General features: G+C 44.1%; 2 protein-coding genes across 4 annotated transcripts in view; both read left to right on the top strand.

Annotated features, from left to right (window-relative positions):
- Xpot (exportin for tRNA) overlaps positions 1–6,597 on the top strand; it is a 42,476-nt gene extending 35,879 nt beyond the window's left edge. For both annotated transcript variants that reach the window (XM_052753479.1, XM_052753478.1), the window contains exons 24-25: positions 983–1,039; positions 3,606–6,597. In XM_052753479.1, coding sequence (XP_052609439.1) covers positions 983–1,039; positions 3,606–3,632 — 84 coding nt within the window. In that variant the 3' untranslated portion in view covers positions 3,633–6,597. The remainder of the gene's footprint in view (positions 1–982; positions 1,040–3,605) is intronic.
- A 637-nt stretch (positions 6,598–7,234) lies between these two features.
- Positions 7,235–18,260, top strand: part of Tbk1 (TANK binding kinase 1) — a 36,497-nt gene continuing 25,471 nt past the window's right edge. The window contains exons 1-4 of one of the 2 annotated variants that reach the window (XM_052753476.1): positions 7,235–7,348; positions 9,922–10,040; positions 14,092–14,232; positions 17,640–17,769. In XM_052753476.1, coding sequence (XP_052609436.1) covers positions 9,954–10,040; positions 14,092–14,232; positions 17,640–17,769 — 358 coding nt within the window. In that variant the 5' untranslated portion in view covers positions 7,235–7,348; positions 9,922–9,953. Of the gene's footprint in view, positions 7,349–9,891; positions 10,041–14,091; positions 14,233–17,639; positions 17,770–18,260 lie in introns of both variants that reach the window. The other variant, XM_052753477.1, reaches the window with a different exon arrangement.

Here is an 18,260-nt window from a genome sequence, read left to right as displayed (position 1 = left end):
AGTATGTGTGTTCTCACTAACAGTGTTCACGTTAGGGTTTCTCCATATCCTTGCTGACTGACTTTGTCTTGTGTTGGGAGTTTGTTTGTATGTGATGAGATGCTGGCCTCAAATCAAAACCCTTTCACTCCCTCTCCTAAGCAGCCACACTGTCATTCATGTGTTACTGTGCCGTTACTTCATGCTTTCTGTTTTTCTTCTTCTCTTCCTCCTCCTCCTCCTCCTCCTCCTCTTTTTCTTTCCTTTTGAGACAGGGTCTTGTGTTTCCCTTGGACTCCTGGGCTCGAGCAGCCTTCTTTCTCGGGTTCTGGAATATCATGAACCGTTGTGCCCGGCTTTGGGGGTTTGGTTGGTTCGTTTGCTGGTGACCATCCTACCAAGTCGGAGATAACACACTGGTTTTGATTTCTTCCTCCCTGGTGACCCAGAGAAAATAAAAGAAAATGTGTCTGGGTGTAATGTTTGAACATCTCGTATATAACCTTTGGGAGTAAGAATTGGTTGACTTGATTTTGATGAGCTGTAATAGGACTAGAGTGGATTTGAAGTAATATTACTGCCCATTGTTAGGAGACAGGGTGAAGAAAGTGTGGTATATCCCTGCAGTGGTATTATTCAGCCTTGAAGAAAGAAATCTTGTCCTATGCTACCACATAGGGGACACTGTGCTAAGTTAGGCAGAAAAAAACAAACACTCCATGATCCGCTGACACCAGAGGTCCAGAGTAGTAGGACTGACTTATCACAGCCGAGAGCAGAATGGGAGCTGTGGGGGAGAGAAGCGAGGTGGGGTGGGTCAGTAGGCATGGGCGTTCGTTTCTGCAGGCTGAGACAGCCTGTGCAAGCTGCCATACACGAGGTTAACATGTACTGTGCATGCGAAGCTGTGTTTGTGTTCATTGCCCTCAATTTAAAACAAAAAGGATGCTGTGGGCTTGCATTAAATGGATTTCCTATTTCTCTTCCCTCCTTGTCCCCCCAGGAGTTCTGTCAAGCGCTTCAGCAGCCTGATGCTAAAGTTTTTAAAAATTACCTTAAGGTAGGTATTTGGAGAAAGTCCCCATCTTTATACAGCGAGGTAACGTTTGAGGGTGCAGTTTGACTGACTCACTCACTTTGGGGTCTCTTTGCCCTAGGAAGATGTAATTGCAGAAGTTTTTGTGAATCCTCTTTGAACTAAGCTATTGAAAAAGATAATTAGATATTTATACTAATTGTCTAAAGAGCCTGAACATATGGTATAAAAATGCCTGGGTTTGGGTTTTCTTGTTGTTTTATAGTTTTATGATGTAATTAAATGGGTATTAGAAGATGGAAAGAAAAGAAATTTTGTGAACAGTTGCTCATTAAGTTGAAAGGATCTGAAAATACAGAAGCACAAACCACTCACTTATAGTTTATTTTGAAACATTTGGATGTAGAGCAAACAAAAGGGATACCCTTTGGATCTGGCCAAGAAGGCTGTGTTTTACATTCAAAAAGCATTAAATTTATAAATAAATAAAATTAAACACCTCAATGGGTGGTGTATACTAGTAATCCCTGCACTTGGAAGATGGAGGCAGGAGGATCACAGGTTGGTTAGTGGTCAGCCTCCGCTACATAGTGAGACCCTTTCTAAACAGAGAGAACAGGTGGAGGTTACTTTTTCCTGCTTACAGCTGTTTTTTATGTCCAGACACCAGATGGTGCTGCAGGTACCAGTACGGGTGAGTTCCCTGCTCAAGGAGCGCAGTCACTGTGCCAGAACCAGAACTGGTTCTCGCGTATACTTGGTACTTCCCGTGCACAGACTGAAAAGCAAAGCCCTGTGTGCTACATTTCTGGTAACAAGTTATGAGTGAGTGGTTGGTTCCCTGGCTCCACTTAGTAGAATTCTGAAGTCAAGAGCTATAGGAGATATAGGTCAGTAGTAGAACACTTGCCTAGCATCAGAAAAAATAGCACAAACTAAACTAAAGAGAATTTATAAGTCAAAAGCATTTGCTATCCTGTTCAATTCTGACATTGTCCCTCATCAGTTATTAGCGTAAAGGAAACATTTTTTGTTTTTTAACTTTCTTAACACTGGGGGAAAAGAAGGAAAGCGCCTGTGAAAATGAGCCCTCCTGGGTAGGAAGAGGAAGTCCCGGGCGCTGCAGAAGGCTTGTCTCGGGTGTTGTTCACATGCACTGCACTGACGGGCTTGGCTCAGCTCCTCAGTGACGGAGAGCCGCGTCTCAGTGTTCGCGTTTTCTTCTGCCTGGCTGGCTGATCACTGTACCGATTCCTCCCTGCTCCCTTGGACGGCTTACGCTATCTCACTCAGTGTTCCTCCTCTGTGACAGCCTGGCTGGGCTATCAAGTGTTCCTTCATCCATTGTTCTTTCTGGAAGTACTGTTTCCTAAGACAAGTTCATGCTGCTCATCTGGGGTCTCAGTTGTTTTCATAGTCTGATGTCAGACCGGGTTTTTATGTCTCCTGTAAGAATCGTCTTTGCTGTTCTTCAACTCTGCCTTATTCCTGGCCCTCCACCAGGAATTCTGTGCTGGTCTCTGCTTGCCTTGGCCATGCTCTGTTCTAGTTTCTTCCTGGTGATGGGACAAATACCATGGCCAAGGGCAGCTTAGTGGAGGAAGAGTTTACAGGTCACAGGTCATCGGGAGGGCATTCAGGACAGGAACTTGAAGCAGAAATCATGGAGGACCACGGCCTGCTGGCTCGTCCCAGGCTAATGAGTAGCTAGTTTTCTTACACAGTCTAAGACCATCTACCCAGGGATTGGCGTTGCCCACGGTTGGGTGGTCCAGCCTCTATCAGTTAACAGTCAGGACAGTGTCCCATGGGCCAGTGTGATCTGGGAAGTCCCTCAATCAAGACTCCTTCTCTGGGGGCTCTAGGCTGTGTCAACTTGACAGTTAAAGCTAACTAAGACAGCCTTCTAGGAAGGCTTTCTCTTGCTCATTCAGTGGTCATTCTTAGCACTTTTTGGTTTTGGTTTATTTTGAGACAGGATCTCTTATGTAGCCCAGGCTAGCTTAGAATTCACTGTCTTCCTGCCTTGGCCTCCCAACTCTTAGGATCTCCAGTGTGAGTCACCGTGCCCATCCTCTCTCACTTAGGTTGTCGGGTGAACCCAGCTATCTAGATCTTAGGAATATGATGATGAATACGATCCTTCTCCATGAGCTCCCAGCCTGCCATTACCATCTCCAGCACTCAGTCAGTGACATCACTGCGGATGTACTGCATTGCTGGGCAGTGCTTAGCATGACTTCTAGTCCACGCTTTTGTCTCAAACGTTGAACTGGAAATAGCTTTTAAATCACCAAATACATAGTAAATCTTTTAAGACTTAATATTTCTGTCTTATCTTTGACTTTTTTTCTTCCTTGAATTTAGTATTCCACTGTTAATTTTCCCAGTAAATAAAAAGCTGCCAAAAGCTGTCTCCTGACTGCCATTGCTCCTGGCAATAGTGTTTGTTACCAGGGGCGACTAGCCTTCGGAAGCCTCCCAGAGCTGTCCTGCCTGACACGCTGTTTCAATGTTACCAGGGGCGACTAGCCTTCAGAAGCCTCCCAGAGCTGTCTGCCTGACACGCTGTTTCAATGCTGTTTTCCAGGTGTTCTTCCAGAGAGCGAAGCCCTGAGGACTGGATTCCCTGTCCTGTGTCAAGACCAGGAATTCTGGTTCATAATTTATAAAGAAGCAGTTTTGTGTGCCATCACACCTTCTTTTAACGTTGTTTTGAGCTTATTGCTGTGTATGTGGGATTTTCTGTAAAATGGGTGTAATTTTCCCTAAATACAGGTATGTGACAACAAGAAAAGTTGCCTGCATGCCAGTTTAAATTGTTTATGTAAAAATGCTGTTAAAGACATAGATTTATCCTAGTACCTTAATTTTTTTCTTTATATGAAACTTTAAAGTTCTTTATAAGAAAAACTATAGCAGTGGGAAACTGACTAACAATTGAATGTAAAGTTGGAAATGTTCAGTTTTATGTGTGCACACACATAAACTATGGGGTAACAATCAAAACATAATTTTCTGTAGATAGCCGTTACATTTCTTGAAACTGTTTTAATGCCAATGTGTATTCTATAAGAGAATGGGTTCCTAAATTAGTCAGTTTAAAAGTAGGTGCTGGTGTTACACATTTTTTATAAAAAAATAAATTTTACATAGTGAAATATACCAAGTCTTCTCCGGAATTCTTACAAATAGCCTCATTTCCCCACCTGAGTCACTCTGATTTCCACCTCAAGGTTTGCAGAGATGAATGTGGATGCCTCAGTTCACTGACTACGCCCCTAAAGGTCACTCAGCTTAGGTCTGTTAAGTTAGTCTTTTTTAAATGCACTAGAAACTGGCTCCATGAATCTATGATAGGATTATAAATCCCAGTGTTTGTCTATGAATTAGGTGTACTTAGAGCACAGTAAGTACACTTAGATTTGTTTGTTTGTTTTTGTCTTGAGACTGGGTCTCGCTATATTAGACCAGGCTGGCCTCAAATTCAGAGCTCTGCTGTCTCTGCCTCCCAGCTGCTAGGATTAAAGGTGTGAATCACCCACCAGGTCTGACCACCTGTGTGTTGATGACTTTGTAGTCAGTCACTGCTTCATTACTACAAGGACTGCTGTTGCTATAGGAAGAGCTGGAAGAAGAGGTGTGGGTGCAGTGGGAACCTTAGAAAAGGACAGAACTACAGCAGCATCGCCATAGACATGCAGTTTCAGTTTTAAAGGCCCAGGTAAGGCCCGGGTCTAACTCCCAAGCGTGCCGAGTCCCAGGTTCCATACCCAGCACTGCATAAAAGTAGAGGGGGAAATAGGGAAGAGATCAGAGGTCCCAGGCTGTCCTCTGCTACATCGTGAGCTTAAGGCAAGCCTGGGCTACATGAGAACCTGCCTAAAAGTATAGCAGGTAGAACCCTGATGGCTTTCTGAGAAGTTGGGGGTATAGTACTTAGTGAGTGGTAGAGCACTTGCTTGAGAACCTGAGTTCGGTCCCTACTACCACAGAACAGGGAGCAGACAAAAAGATTTCAGGAGGGATGTGTGTGTGTGTGTGTGTGTGTGTGTGTGTGTGTGTGTTGTCCGTGGATTTGTGACACGTGAATGGCCTGGAATGTGTGTGTGTGTGTACCTACGTACATCTGTGTGTGTGTTGGGGGTTAGGTGGATAAGAACCTTTTTTGAGAGTGTCTTCCACTGAACCTGGAGCGCAGTGTCTCAGCGAGGTTGGCTGGCCAGCAGACTTCCTGTCTCTGTGTGCTAGTCCTCAGGTTGCAGATGGTGACTGTACCAGCTTTTATGTGGGTTCTGGATATCCAAATTCAGTCCTCACTCTTGTTCAGAAAGCACTGACCTGCGGAGCCCTAGATTTACTCTGAATTATGCACATGGATCTTTTTCTGATTTTAACTCCACAAGAGATAGTCAGCATTTTCCTTCTATTATAAAATAAAGGCAGTAAAATGGGCAGCTAAGAATAGTTCTACTGAATGATAAAAATAGATTAGTGAAGTATATAATACTTCAATAAATAATGATTTTTTTGTAAAAAAAAAAAAAATAGGTAAGTGGGGCAGGTTTGGTGGCTCATGCTTATAATCACACCATTCAGAGGAGGCCAAGGCCAGTCTGGGCCAGAGTGAGACTCGGTTTCAAAAACAAAAAAGACAAGCAAAACTGGGTGTTTCTTTGCTATTTTCCTGTGCACTGTGAGGTGTAATAGCTTCTGTTGCAACAGTGATTGCACAAGGTATTGTAGTGACTAGCATACATAGTAGTGAACAAGACCTGTATACTGTGGACTCTGGACCCAAGTTAAGTAGGTTCCAACGCCACTTACACCAGTAACTGAGTTTAGGACCTTGAGCAAGTTAAATGATTTCTTCCTGCCTTGGTTTCCCCCTCAGAAATGGGGGAAATAATGGTAGCTACCTCATAACTTGTTAAGAATTCAATGAATTAAAACATAGGTCTCAGTATTAGCTTGTATTACTGTACTATTGAGTCCGTCCATGGCTCTTTAAAGCCCCACAATAGAGTAACGTGTGTTTAGACCTTCGGGATCAGGCTGGGGGAATCAGAGTGTAGAAGTCAGGAACTTCATGTCAATGTAATCATGTATAAGAATGCTCATCTTCATTCCTGGAGGTTACCGTCATGACAGGAAACTGTCCCATCATTAGGTACCTTATTTTTAAGAGCAAGCACCCAAATAATTGTCTCAAGAGTCAGTCTCACTTGTTACAGGTGAGAAGACAGAGGTGGAAGACATGGGTTTTGTGGTGCCCAAACCGTTTTGTTTCAGTCTCCATGCTTGCTAATGGGCTCACCAGTGGCTTGACTTTTGAAGAAAGTACTATGTGGTATTTTAATGTGTATCACTTATGTGGTAAACATGGGAAGTCCTTTGGCTTAGTCCTATTTCCTCCATAATTTTTGAGCTGTGGGTTTTTCTGACTTGGAGGGACCTGTCACTCATGTCATTATCAGAACTGAAATAGGTTTTAATTGTAAGCAGAAAGTGCATTTACTGTTAGAATGATTTCATTGCCTAAACTGTTTAAAATTCTAATAAAATAACTTTCTTTCTAAGAACTCCTTGGATTGGGCTTCTTTTTTTTTTTTTTAAATCTCCATTTTTCATGTGATGAAAACAGGCCTAGAGAGTTTCAGGTCAGGAGTGGGTGGAGACTTCAGCCCTTGGTCTGTTCCAGTGGAAGCCTTTGCCCTTAACCTGGTCCATCGGTGTAGATCTGCTCTGGGACCCACCCCCTTCCTTTCCCTGCTCAGAAGTCACACCTAGGATCCACTGGAGTCTGCCTTGAGCAGGACCTAATCATAGTACTGGGTTAAGTTGTCAAGTTCAGTGCTTAAACTCTCCAGCACTCCCAGTTTCAAGAGCAGAATGGACATTATGAACCGCTTCTTGCTCATGCAAGCCAAGTGATGTTTAAACACAACCCCCCCCCCCCCCCGGCCCCCAATCCAACCCTCTGCGAAAGTCCTCGGCGGCCGGCATCCTGCGCACCTGAGACTGTGGGCGTCGCCAGCTCGCCGCCCTCACTCTGCGGTGCAGAGAGTTCCTGACCTCCGCCCGCGGGGCAGGCGCCGTCCCGCACCGCTGACTGCAGCAGCCTCCGGGGAGAGAGAGAGAGAGATGCTCGGCCGCCGCGGCCCCATAGGCCCGCGGGAGTGCGCACGCGCAGGCGCGCCCCCCCCCCGCCGCCGCCGCCGCCGCCGTCGGTCACGTGCTCCGCGGCCGGGGCTGGCGAAGCCGGAAGTAGCCTGGGGCGCGAGCAGGCCCCGGAGCCGCGGGCCGTGCGCGCCGGAGAAGGGACTCGGCTGGGTAAGAGGGGTCGGGCGGGCTCGGGCGGAGCGGGCCGGCGCGCCCCGGGGGTCGGGGAGGCGAGATGCTGCGTCAGAGCAGGGCCGCGGCCCGGAGGGGTCCCGCAGCCGCGCGCTCGCCCCGCCTGGGCCCTGGCCACCCGGGCAGAAGGGCTGCCCGCCCGCCCGCCCAGCCCGGAGTTGGCTCGCCGCTCCCACCCTTGGCCCAGCTGACACACACCAGGGTTTAAATGGACTGGCAGCCGCCGAACAGACCGTCGCAAAGGTTGACTCACCCGAGGCTGCCAGCACGAGACGGGGTTTTTTTGTTTTTGGGGGTTTTTTTTGTGCACGGGCAAAAAAAAAAAATGCAAATTCCCATGTTTTCTTGTTCCTCTTCCACCTAGCTTGTGGGTTGATTTGCCTAATGCATTCCCCTGGTGTTTTCTGCCAGTCGTCCCAAGACAGGTTCTCCCCGAGAACTGTCAAATGCATCATCAAAACCCGACCTTTTCCCCACTCTGGAACCTCTACTATCTATCGAACAAATGGTTGACTTGAGTTTGGAAATCCAGCAACTTTGTCCGTACACCATTGCCACCAAACCTGTTTTATCCCTGGTAACTTTCGTTTTAAACAATTAAAGGAAGTAGACTGACGACAGTGTCGCCGGTATTGTACTTGTTGAATGCCAGTTTACACGCTTATCAAAATTTGGGGAGACTTAATAGCAAGCGTCGGGTGGGTGTGCTGAGTCATGTTTTAGTCAGGAGGGGGTTATTGGAAGAAAGTTTCAAACCATCACTGTCGTGGACCCATCTTTTTACATTGGTAGGTAGAAAGCAGGTATCTTAGCCAAGTGTGTTTTTAATTATCCACTAGCTACACATAAGTACTCGATGATACTGTCATGTAGTTATCTGACAGCAACAATGTAACATCAGCTAGGGAAGGTTTTCCATTACATATTTGGGTTTACCATCTCTTGAATGAAATGCAGTAATTGGTAAATGCATTTATTATTTATGAAAAGCGAGTCTTATTCACACACACATACATGCAGGACATCTGGCTAGTGAGTATTATTCTTATTGCTTACTTCAAATAGATTGGATGGGCAATTATTTATCTAAATTGCATAGGTGATAAAATTATAAAGATAGCTAGTATATTAAGAGATTGGTGAAACTTGGACCCTTGGCCATTGTCTATGTTCCTAACCATCCTTGGAAGACTGAAATTCTAACTGACCGGAAATGGACTGTAAGATTTTTGTGGTCCAAACTTAGAGCAGACTTGGAGGAGTCCGATGTGTCTAATGTGAGTGCCCTTTTTTTCAGTTGCACAGCTTTCCTGTGTTCAAAGGACACGTCTGCTACTGGTACTTCTTAAGACTTGGGAATATGTACTTGGTGTGTGTATACCTGTCTATTTAGAAGTTAGGGAAATGGCTGCTTTTCAGTGGTTTTTTTTTTTTACATTTTATTTATTGGGGGGGGGGCTCATGCCTGTTGTGGCACAGATAGTCCTTTCCCTCTGCCACATGGGTGCCAGGGACTGAACTTGGGTTGTCTGGTGTGGCAGCAAGCCCCTTTGCCCACTGAACCATTTCACTGGCCCAGGAACCCGTCCTTAAACAGCATCAGAGGAGTTACTGACTTTTCAGGAATAATAAGTTTTAGACTTCTTAATTACAGTTTCTGTGCAGATGAAATTTTGCATGATGGAACTATTACGTAGTCATGATTGCTTTCTGTTAGTATCTGTGCTAGCCTAATTTCTTTAATTTGCCTCCGAGCATGTGGGAGGTGAAGGCAGGAAGACTGCGGGTTCAAGACTAATGTAGGCTATAAGCTCCCCCCCCCCCCCCCCGTGTCAAAAAAAATCAATGATTAATCTATTAATCTTTCAAAACAGTTGGAGGAGATAAGTAGTCAGTATTACTCTAATTGGCAAAGACAATATTAGATAATGGAGAGATTTTTTTTTTTGTTGTTCTGAGATAGAAACTAAATTGAATATATGAAGAAAAGAAAGCCCAACATGGGGGTATAGGAGATACGGCTCAGTGTTGAAGAACCCTTGCTGCTCTTGTGCAGGATGGGAGTGGAGCTCCCAGCACCCACAGCAAGCAGGTCACAACTACCTCTAACTCCAGCTCCTGGGGGTCCAACCTTCTCCCACCTCCTCCAGCATCACACACAGAGACCCATACACTCATACCCCCCCCCAAAAAAAAGCCAGATCTACTTGTAATTCTATCATTCTGGAGGCCAAGGCAGAAAAGCAGGCAGGGTTATGTAGAGAGCTCAAGGCCAGGCTGGGAAATACGGTAAAAGGCCATCTCCAAAGCATAGCAAAAACAATTGAATGTGTGTCAGTGGTTTTAATATCGTGGGCTTTTTTCTGTAGTGCCCACAGAGTGTTTTGTCCTCTAATATTGTTAGAAACATTTTTAACACTGGACTGTTCACGCACTCCTGCTTGGCAGTAAATAATACATAGTCCCACTTCAGATGAAACGTGGCTAACGTTTGTTTCTTGGCGGTGTTATTTCCTTACCAGCCTACATGCAAATCTCTTCTCTCCCCTCAGCGTGAGGAGAAGCGCCCGAGCAAGCCGAGAAGATGCAGAGTACGTCCAACCATTTGTGGCTCTTGTCTGATATCTTGGGCCAGGGGGCCACTGCAAATGTCTTCAGAGGAAGACACAAGGTGGGTCGCTCTTTGCCTCGCTTTATTTTCTTCCGATGAGCACATGTATATGAAAACGTTTGACTTTGTGATTCTGACTTCCTTTGGGGAGGGAGGGTCTAAAGAAAAAGGACTTTATGATTTTTGTGATTATTTAAGATTTAGTTTGTTTGGGGGCAGTGAACACATCTATCCAGTGGTGAGTTTATGGGATAGGAAAAACTGGAAGTTGATTGGAAAGTGTTTCCTACTGTCCTACTTAACTTCTCGATGGTGACATATGGTAGCGGGAGGCATAGGGGGGCAGACAGATGCCCACAGGTGATTTTCATTTGCTCAACCAAGGGCTCATGCTGTCTCTAAAATAACATCCTACTCACACACCTTTAATCCCAGCACTTGGAAGGCAGAGGCGATGTGAGTTCGGATCTCTGTGAGTTCGAGGTCAGCCTGGTCTACAAAGGGAGTTCCAGGACAGCCAGGGTTGTTTGTTACACAAAGAAACCCTGTCTTGGAAAAAAAAAAAAGTACAAAATAGCGTCCTACAAGGTAGATTGGAGTAAAAAGAGATTCTCAACATGGAACCCAGAGTTAGAGGCTGTGTCCCAGTGGGAGGCAGTATGCTCTGGGAGAAGTAGATGTGAGATTAAAAGGATTGATCTCAGCATCAGGTCAAGAGCCCGGATGATTTGGATGAATTCTGTATTGGAGGATGAAATTAAAGATAACTACTAGGATAATTTAAAATGAAGAAATTGAAGATACATGTGCAGAAAGCTGGAAAAATAATAGAGTGGGAATTCCTTTTATAGGTCAAATAATGACACAGGAACTCTGAATGTTTTAGTAGGGAAGGCTCTTCTGTTTTCCCATAGCTTTGAGATTGCCATTGAGACAAGCACGCATGGGTGAGGGACTGGATCCTCTGGGGAGAGAATATGGTTATAAACAGCTGTATGGCTCGTAAAGAATGAATCATCAATGTCGTATGGATGACTTTTAGCAGTTTCCTCTTAACTCTGGAACTTTGCAGGGGCTCTGAGTCCTTATTTAAGTTCACTTTGATCATGCTTCGATATGTATTTGCTAGAAATTGTTTTTTTTATTTTTTTGCTGTGTGCCAAGAAACAGTAACAGAATTTAGTGTTGAAAACACACCTTACCTCCTTTCTTCCTTTGTGGCCTGGAGTTGTTACATTATAACCAAGTTTGATTTTGTGTGGAAGTGCCTTTAGGAAGGATTTAAGTCGGAAACTAAATGACAGTCAGTAATGATAACTTGGTTGACATGTGTTTAAAGTGCTGGCATTACTAGATAGTTTATGTACTGGTCCTGTTCCCTACTTAGGTACTCGGTATCCTTTGCATAAACACCTAGATATGGTAGATGCTCTGAAATATTCACTGGATGAAAGAATAAATGGATGGATGAGGTAAGACTAGGTACCCTAAGGCAGCATAAAGTTCTTTAAAAAACAAAGATGGCCGGGCTGTGGTGGTGGCGACCCACGCCTATAATCCCAGCACTCGGGAGTCAGAGGCAGGCAGATCTCTGTGAGTTCAAGGTCAGCCTGGTCTACAGAGCAATTTCCAGGATAGGCTCCAAAAGTTACACAGAGAAACCCTGTCTCAAAAAACAAAGATGTACTTTTAAAATATATTTTAGGAACCAAAAATAACAGATTTGAGGAGGATAAGAACGCACCTAAGAGGTTTCTATGATCCAGTTTATGATTTGATCATTAATCTCTCCAGAGATGTATTTCCAGAAACCAATGATTGTTCGTAGTAACTTCAAGTATTTAAGACTGTACTAAAAAAGCAGGATGTGGGGTGCAGGGTGGAGGGTGGCTCAGTATTGAAAAGCACACAGACTGCTCTTGCAGAGGACCTGACTCTAGTTCCTAGCACCCTGTCAGCTGGCTCCAGGGGGAGCTGATGCCTCTACCCTCCAAGCACCTGCACTCAGTGTTTACATACCTGCACACAGACCCTCACGTACCCCTGCTTAGAAACAGTGCGATTGGGCTGGAGAGCTGCCTTAGTGGGGAAGGGTTCTAGCTCTCAGAGGACCCAGTGTGATTACCAGCATCCACATGGCAGCTCAGGGTCTGTACCCAGTTACAGGAGATCTTATGCTTTCTTCTGCCCTTCAAGGACACCAACAAACACATAGTGCACAGACATACATGCAGACAAAACACCCATGCACGTAAAATAAATGTAATAATAAAAAAGTAAAGATAAATCCTTTTGAAAAAATCCCGCTTCCCCTTTGGTTGTTTAAAAATGTTTTGATCCTGACAGTCACCCTGTGTACTGCTTTGGACACAGTGTTCTCCAATGTACTGTTATTAAAAAATATATCGATCATTTAATCTTTAAGACAGTTTTACTTATTAGTGTGTGGTATTGTGTGCAGGCACATTGCCATAGCATACATGTCAGAGGCCAGAGGGCACCTTTTGGGAGTCAGTTCTCACCACCGTTGGTCCTGGGGTCTCCGAGCCAGGTCATCAGGCGGATGGAGTCTGTGGGCATGATAACGGCGGTGAAGGTGAAGAGAAGGGCCTTGAAGAAAGGGTGTGCAGAGCCTGCAGGTCATTATTCTTAAAACTGACTTGTGGCAGCAAGTGGCCGATGGTGGTGTAGGTGACTGAATGGAAATGGCGCATTCTCGTGATCCAGTTCCCTCACAAACCTTCCCGGAGTGCTGACCCTGATGACCCTGGGGCGTTGGTACATTGTGTGTATTGACATATTGTATCGTTCCCACTTCTTTCTCTTCTCTTAGAAACCTCCGGTTTGGTCTGGCTCAGCTGGTCAAGGCAATTACCACCAAATGTAACAACTTAAGTTTGATCCTCAGGTCACACGTGGTGGAAAGGAAATTGACTAGGCATACTGCCCTCTGACCTCTACCCGTGTGCCCATGCCCATACACACCCACATAGTAAAATAGTAAATGCAACAAACATTTGTAAGGAAAAAGCCGTATGTTAGACTGAGTTTGAGACAATTAGAAGGAAGTACGCATTTCTTTGTACTTGGTGTGACTTGGGCAGTGGGGGTCGTTTAGAGATGGTGGTTCCAATATTGATAGTGAGAGGTGAGATTAGTAACAGCAGCAGATAGTTTTAACAGATAATGTTCTGTGTGAGAGGAGGAGACAGCTGGATCTATGGGAAGGGGAAGCACAGTCCAAAGGAGAGGCCCTACTGGGGTCCTGGCGTGTCCTGAAGCAGGCCGTGCTTGAACCCCCAAGAAGAACTGCCTTTGAGGAGATTCAGCCTTGGGAATCAAGGAGAAGCTGGCCACCGGGGAGGAGCTGGCTGGTCCAGGATTGGAAGGAAGTGGGCGGGCCTGGGTGAGTTTAGAGCAAGGTGGATTTTGTACTGCTGAAACCCTGTGTGTGTGTCCTGCTAGTGCATGTACTGGAGAGGGGGTAGAGGACTACTGCAGCATGCCATGTCCGTAGATCCTTGCTCCTCAGGAGGTCGCTGATGAAGGCACAAACTGCACCAGCCACCCTGACCCCCGACCCCAACGTCTAGGTGGTGAAGTTGAAGACAGGTGTGCGGGCAGCGGTGGCATGATCAACTAGGAAGTCCACGTTTACCTGCAGTGATGTAATGCAGCCAGGAAGTCCACTTGACCTCTGTTCTCAGGAGTCCCAGCACACACGTGATCATAGCTAGTGACAAAAGTTGCTGAAAACTGAATTGCACTGCTTTGATAATGTTGATAAGAGTTTTGTAGAGTATAATTTCCATCTCTTCTTCTTTGCAAATGTTTGGCTCTGGGAAATTCTTGGAGTTTCATTTTCTCTGGAAGTTTCCCTTTTGACACTAGAGCTGTTGTTACCTCTGCTACGTGAATAACTCTCTCTGTCACTAGTGGACCATTTGTAAGTTCTGTTTGTAATGTCAAGAACAGTGACCTTTGGAGAATTCCAAATCGTTTACCTTTTAGATCTGGGAGCTTGGTCTGAAGGGTGCGTGGTGTGCTGCGAGAATACAGATGCTGTAGCATGTTGGTGACTGACTCCTCCTTCCTCTCCTTTATTTTGTAGAAAACTGGTGATTTATATGCCGTCAAAGTATTTAATAACATAAGCTTCCTTCGCCCAGTGGATGTTCAAATGAGAGAATTTGAAGTGTTAAAAAAACTCAATCACAAAAACATTGTCAAATTATTTGCTATTGAAGAGGAGGTAAGTATCCAAGCTTGCCGTTATGTCGTGGCTCCCACTCAGAAGACAGGGTCTAGCAGAAGGTTACAAACACCATGTACCCAAGAGTTCTGTCCCCACATTTCAGTAGGCAGAGTCTAGAAACAAAGAGTCAAGAAGGGAAGCCAGGCAAGGTCCAAGAAGGAGAGGTGTAAGATCGGATCACTCGTGTTACATGTGACAAAAGGAAGAGGAACAAGGAAAACTCACATGGTTACAGAACGAACAAGGGCTGGAGAGAGGGTTCAGCAAGGAAGAGAATTTGCTGCTCCTCCAGAGGACCAGGGTTCAGTTCCCAGCACCCACGGCAGGCAGCTCACAGCCACCTGGGACGGACGCAGCTTCAGGAGATCCCGTACGCTCTGCTGGCCTTTGTGGGTACCCAGACACACATACACATAAATAAAAAATGAAATATTTTACAATAAAACAAAAAGACACTGATAAATTTATAAATTTATAAATGAGTAAAATTCATAGTAATTTAGAGATTAAAGTCGTAATTATAAAAGAATTGATTTTAGGAAAAATGGCAAAAACTTATTAATTGTATCATTAGTAAGAAATATTCTAGAAATAATGAAGTGAAGATCTTTTTGCTTTTAGACATGAATATTCAACAAAGATCTTCTCTTAAAATATTATTGTATATTCCTTACAGTTCGTTCCTAATGATTTATTAGGGTTGATCAAATATAAATTATAGTTTCATGCATTAAAATGTGGATTGATATCCTGATATTATAGTAGTGATTGAAAAGCTGAATAAGTTAAAATGTGTGGTATAGTGAAGAGAACGGTATTGGCTGAGAACTCCCCAAGACCGAGTTCTCGGCACAGAGCCAGGCAGAGTGGTGCATGTCTGTAACCTTAGCACTTGGGACACTGAGTCAGAATTTCTGCAAAAGCCAGACCAGCCTAGGATGCAGAGTAACGGCTGACTTTGTCTCAGAAAACAAAAATAGCAGCAGAAAATCAGAGTGCCTTCCGAACTGCCAAGCTGTGGGATTTTTCTTTTTTTTTCTTTTCTTTTCTTTTTTCTTTCTTTCTTTCTTTCTTTCTTTCTTTCTTTCTTTCTTTCTTTCTTTCTTTCTTTCTCTCTTTCTTTCTCTCTTTTTTTGTTTGTTTCTTTGTTTCTTTGTTTTTGAGACAGGGTTTCTCTGTGTAGCTTTGGAGCCTGTCCTGGATCTCACTCTGTAGCCCAGGCTGTCCTACAACTCACAGAGGTCCGCCTACCTCTGCCTCCCGAGTGCTGGGATTAAAGGCGTGCGCCACTGCCACCCGACTACAAGGGAATTGTTCAAAGTGCAGAAAGCATAGTCTACGACACTGCCCTCAGTTCAGACACCAGCCCCAAGTGCAGCTATCTATGAGGCAAACTCTTCGTGCAGACCAGAAATAGCAGGAGTTCCTAGACATTTGGTAATTTGCTAGAATGTATAGTGAGTCACAGAACTCAGAAAAGAACTGTACTTTTTACTGTATAATAGCACAAAGATACAAAATAGAACAGCCAAAGTTATAGACATGGGCAGGGTAGACTGTGAGCTGGTTCCAGACATGAACATGTTACCTTCCAAAAGACCACCCAAGCCTTTGGTGTGAGATGTTTTTATTTGTTTGTTCTTTTTTTTTTTTTTTTTTTTTTTTTTTTTGAGATAGGGTTTCTCTGTGTAGCCCTGGCTGTCCTGGAACTCACTCTGTAGCCCAGGCTGGCCTTGAATTCACAAAGATCGGCCTGCCTCTGCCTCCAGAGCACTGGAATTACCTGGCAGTGTGAGATGTTTTTATAAGGCTCCATCATGTTCTGCATGGTGGACCTTTGGTCTCTACTCTTTCTCCAAATCAGTATATATATGATGTGTCTTAAACCCTCCATAAAATCAAATTGTTAGCTGAGTGTAGTGGTATGCTCTTATAATCCAAGCATTTAGGAGAATGAGACAGGAAAAGCAAGGATTCAAAGCTAGCCTGAGCTATGTAGTCAGAATGTGTCTCAATTAAAAAAAAAAAAAAAGAAAAAGAAAAAGAAAAAAAGGGCTGGCATGAGGGCCCAAACTTGTAATCTTAACATTCAAGAAGCTGAGACAGGAGGATTGCTGGTAGTTTGAGGCTAGTCTGGACTATAATATACCTTATCCAAATTTTAAGAAGAAAAGAAAAATCACATAATTAGCTACCCACTGGCTAAAGTCCTGGATCAAAAACACTTCTTTCAAACAGATTTCAAGGGCCAGAAGTCATTTCCAGAAGGGAAAGTTAGCTGAACGTGGTGAAGCACACATCTCCTCCCAGTACTCAGGAAGCAGAAGCTAAGAGGTCTCTCAGTTCAAGGCCAGCCTGATCTACAGCGAGTTCCAGGCCAGCCCGGGCTACACAGTGGCACAAATTATCATAGAAAACAATCGATCTTTTTGTTTTATAACTATTTTTCTTTTCACGACTACTGAACAGAGAAAATAAAATACATTAAGGAAGTATTTGGGGGCTGACTGGGTTAAAAATGTTTTAAAGGACCAAAAGTCAAAAATGAATACTAGATTTTAAGACTTACTCAGAATTGCAGATTGCTAAAATTAGTATCTGATCACTGTATACCATGTAGTTGGATGAGGTTCCTTCTTCCTTATAAAGCTGTTGTATTGATGACGCATTTTAATTGGCCGAGATGGAAATGTGCCAACCAGAGCTTTGCTGAGAGACCCAGCTGTTCTGCCCCCAGTTTTGTTTCTCCTTCATTCTCCTTACACTTTGTTTTCAGTTATGTGTATAAGTGTACGTTACTGGTGCAGGTCCCTTGCAAGCCAGAAGACGGCGTTGGGTCCCTGGAGTGCACGTGCAGGCAGGCGTGAATTGCCTGATGTGGGTGATGGAAACGGATCTCGGGTCCTCTGCAAGAGCAGTACGCGCTCTTAACCATCTCCAGCTCACCCATTGCTTTTTAAGGCCAGCACTCCATTCCTTGAAGTAGAAGTGCTTGTCATAAGAAGGAGATTTTCCTAAATATGTTGTTATACAGAAGAAACTAAATGATTTGAACAAAAACATTAAACAGTGCAACCATGATCTTGTGGTTCAGGTTTAGCTAGATTTCAAAGTGATTTGTTTTCAAACTAACTCCCCGTTAGTTTATATATACTATATCTAGTTCTTCTGGAAGAGTAGCAAGTGCTTGTAAGTGCTGAGCTGTCTCTCCAGCCCATCCACTTTGTCTAATAGAAACTGGAAGCTGTTTATTATATAAACATAGCATTTGTTAGTCCTGGAGTCACAATAGCTCCGTCATTGCATCGCATTCTGCATCTGAGTGAGGTCAGGTAGACAAGTGCTGCCTGCAGTCAGATTTGATGGTTTCCTGTCGATTCTCACTCAGTGACTTTGTTTTCCAGACGACAACAAGACATAAAGTACTTATTATGGAATTTTGTCCATGTGGGAGTTTATACACTGTTTTAGAGGAGCCATCCAATGCCTATGGACTACCGGAATCAGAATTTTTAATTGTTTTACGAGATGTGGGTATGTTTATTTATATGGTTTTATACATATTCATTTATATGGTTTCATAGTATTTTATTTAAAGATTATAAAATGAAGTTTAATTTCCTATATTCAAAATGAAAGACTTTTATACATGTTTTCTCAGAAACCACACCAAAAGCACAGTGCCTAAAAGAAAAATTAGACAAATTGACTTTATCAGCATTAAAAACTTACTCCAGGGCTGGAGAGACTGCTCATCTGCTAAGGTTACTGGCTGCTCTTTTAGAGGCCCAGGGTCTGTTCCAGCAGCATCTGTTACTCCAGTCCCAGGATCTGATGCCTTGTGCTGGCCTCCACAGGCACCAGGCATGCATTTGGTGCACAGATACACATGCGGGCAAAACACCCATGCACAAAATAAGTAAAAATGTAAAAGCTCCAGCTTCTTTGAGATGGTAACTGAAAAGAGAGCCCATAGGACAGAAGAGTTTGTAGATCACACGTGAGATGTCCTGTCCAGACACCCT

This window comes from Peromyscus californicus, unplaced genomic scaffold, assembly GCF_007827085.1.
Source record: "Peromyscus californicus insignis strain IS unplaced genomic scaffold, ASM782708v3 Scaffold_24__1_contigs__length_46423439, whole genome shotgun sequence".
Taxonomy (NCBI): domain Eukaryota; kingdom Metazoa; phylum Chordata; class Mammalia; order Rodentia; family Cricetidae; genus Peromyscus; species Peromyscus californicus.
Note: the sequence above shows the minus strand (reverse complement) of the source record. Positions and strands in the feature narration are given on the sequence as shown.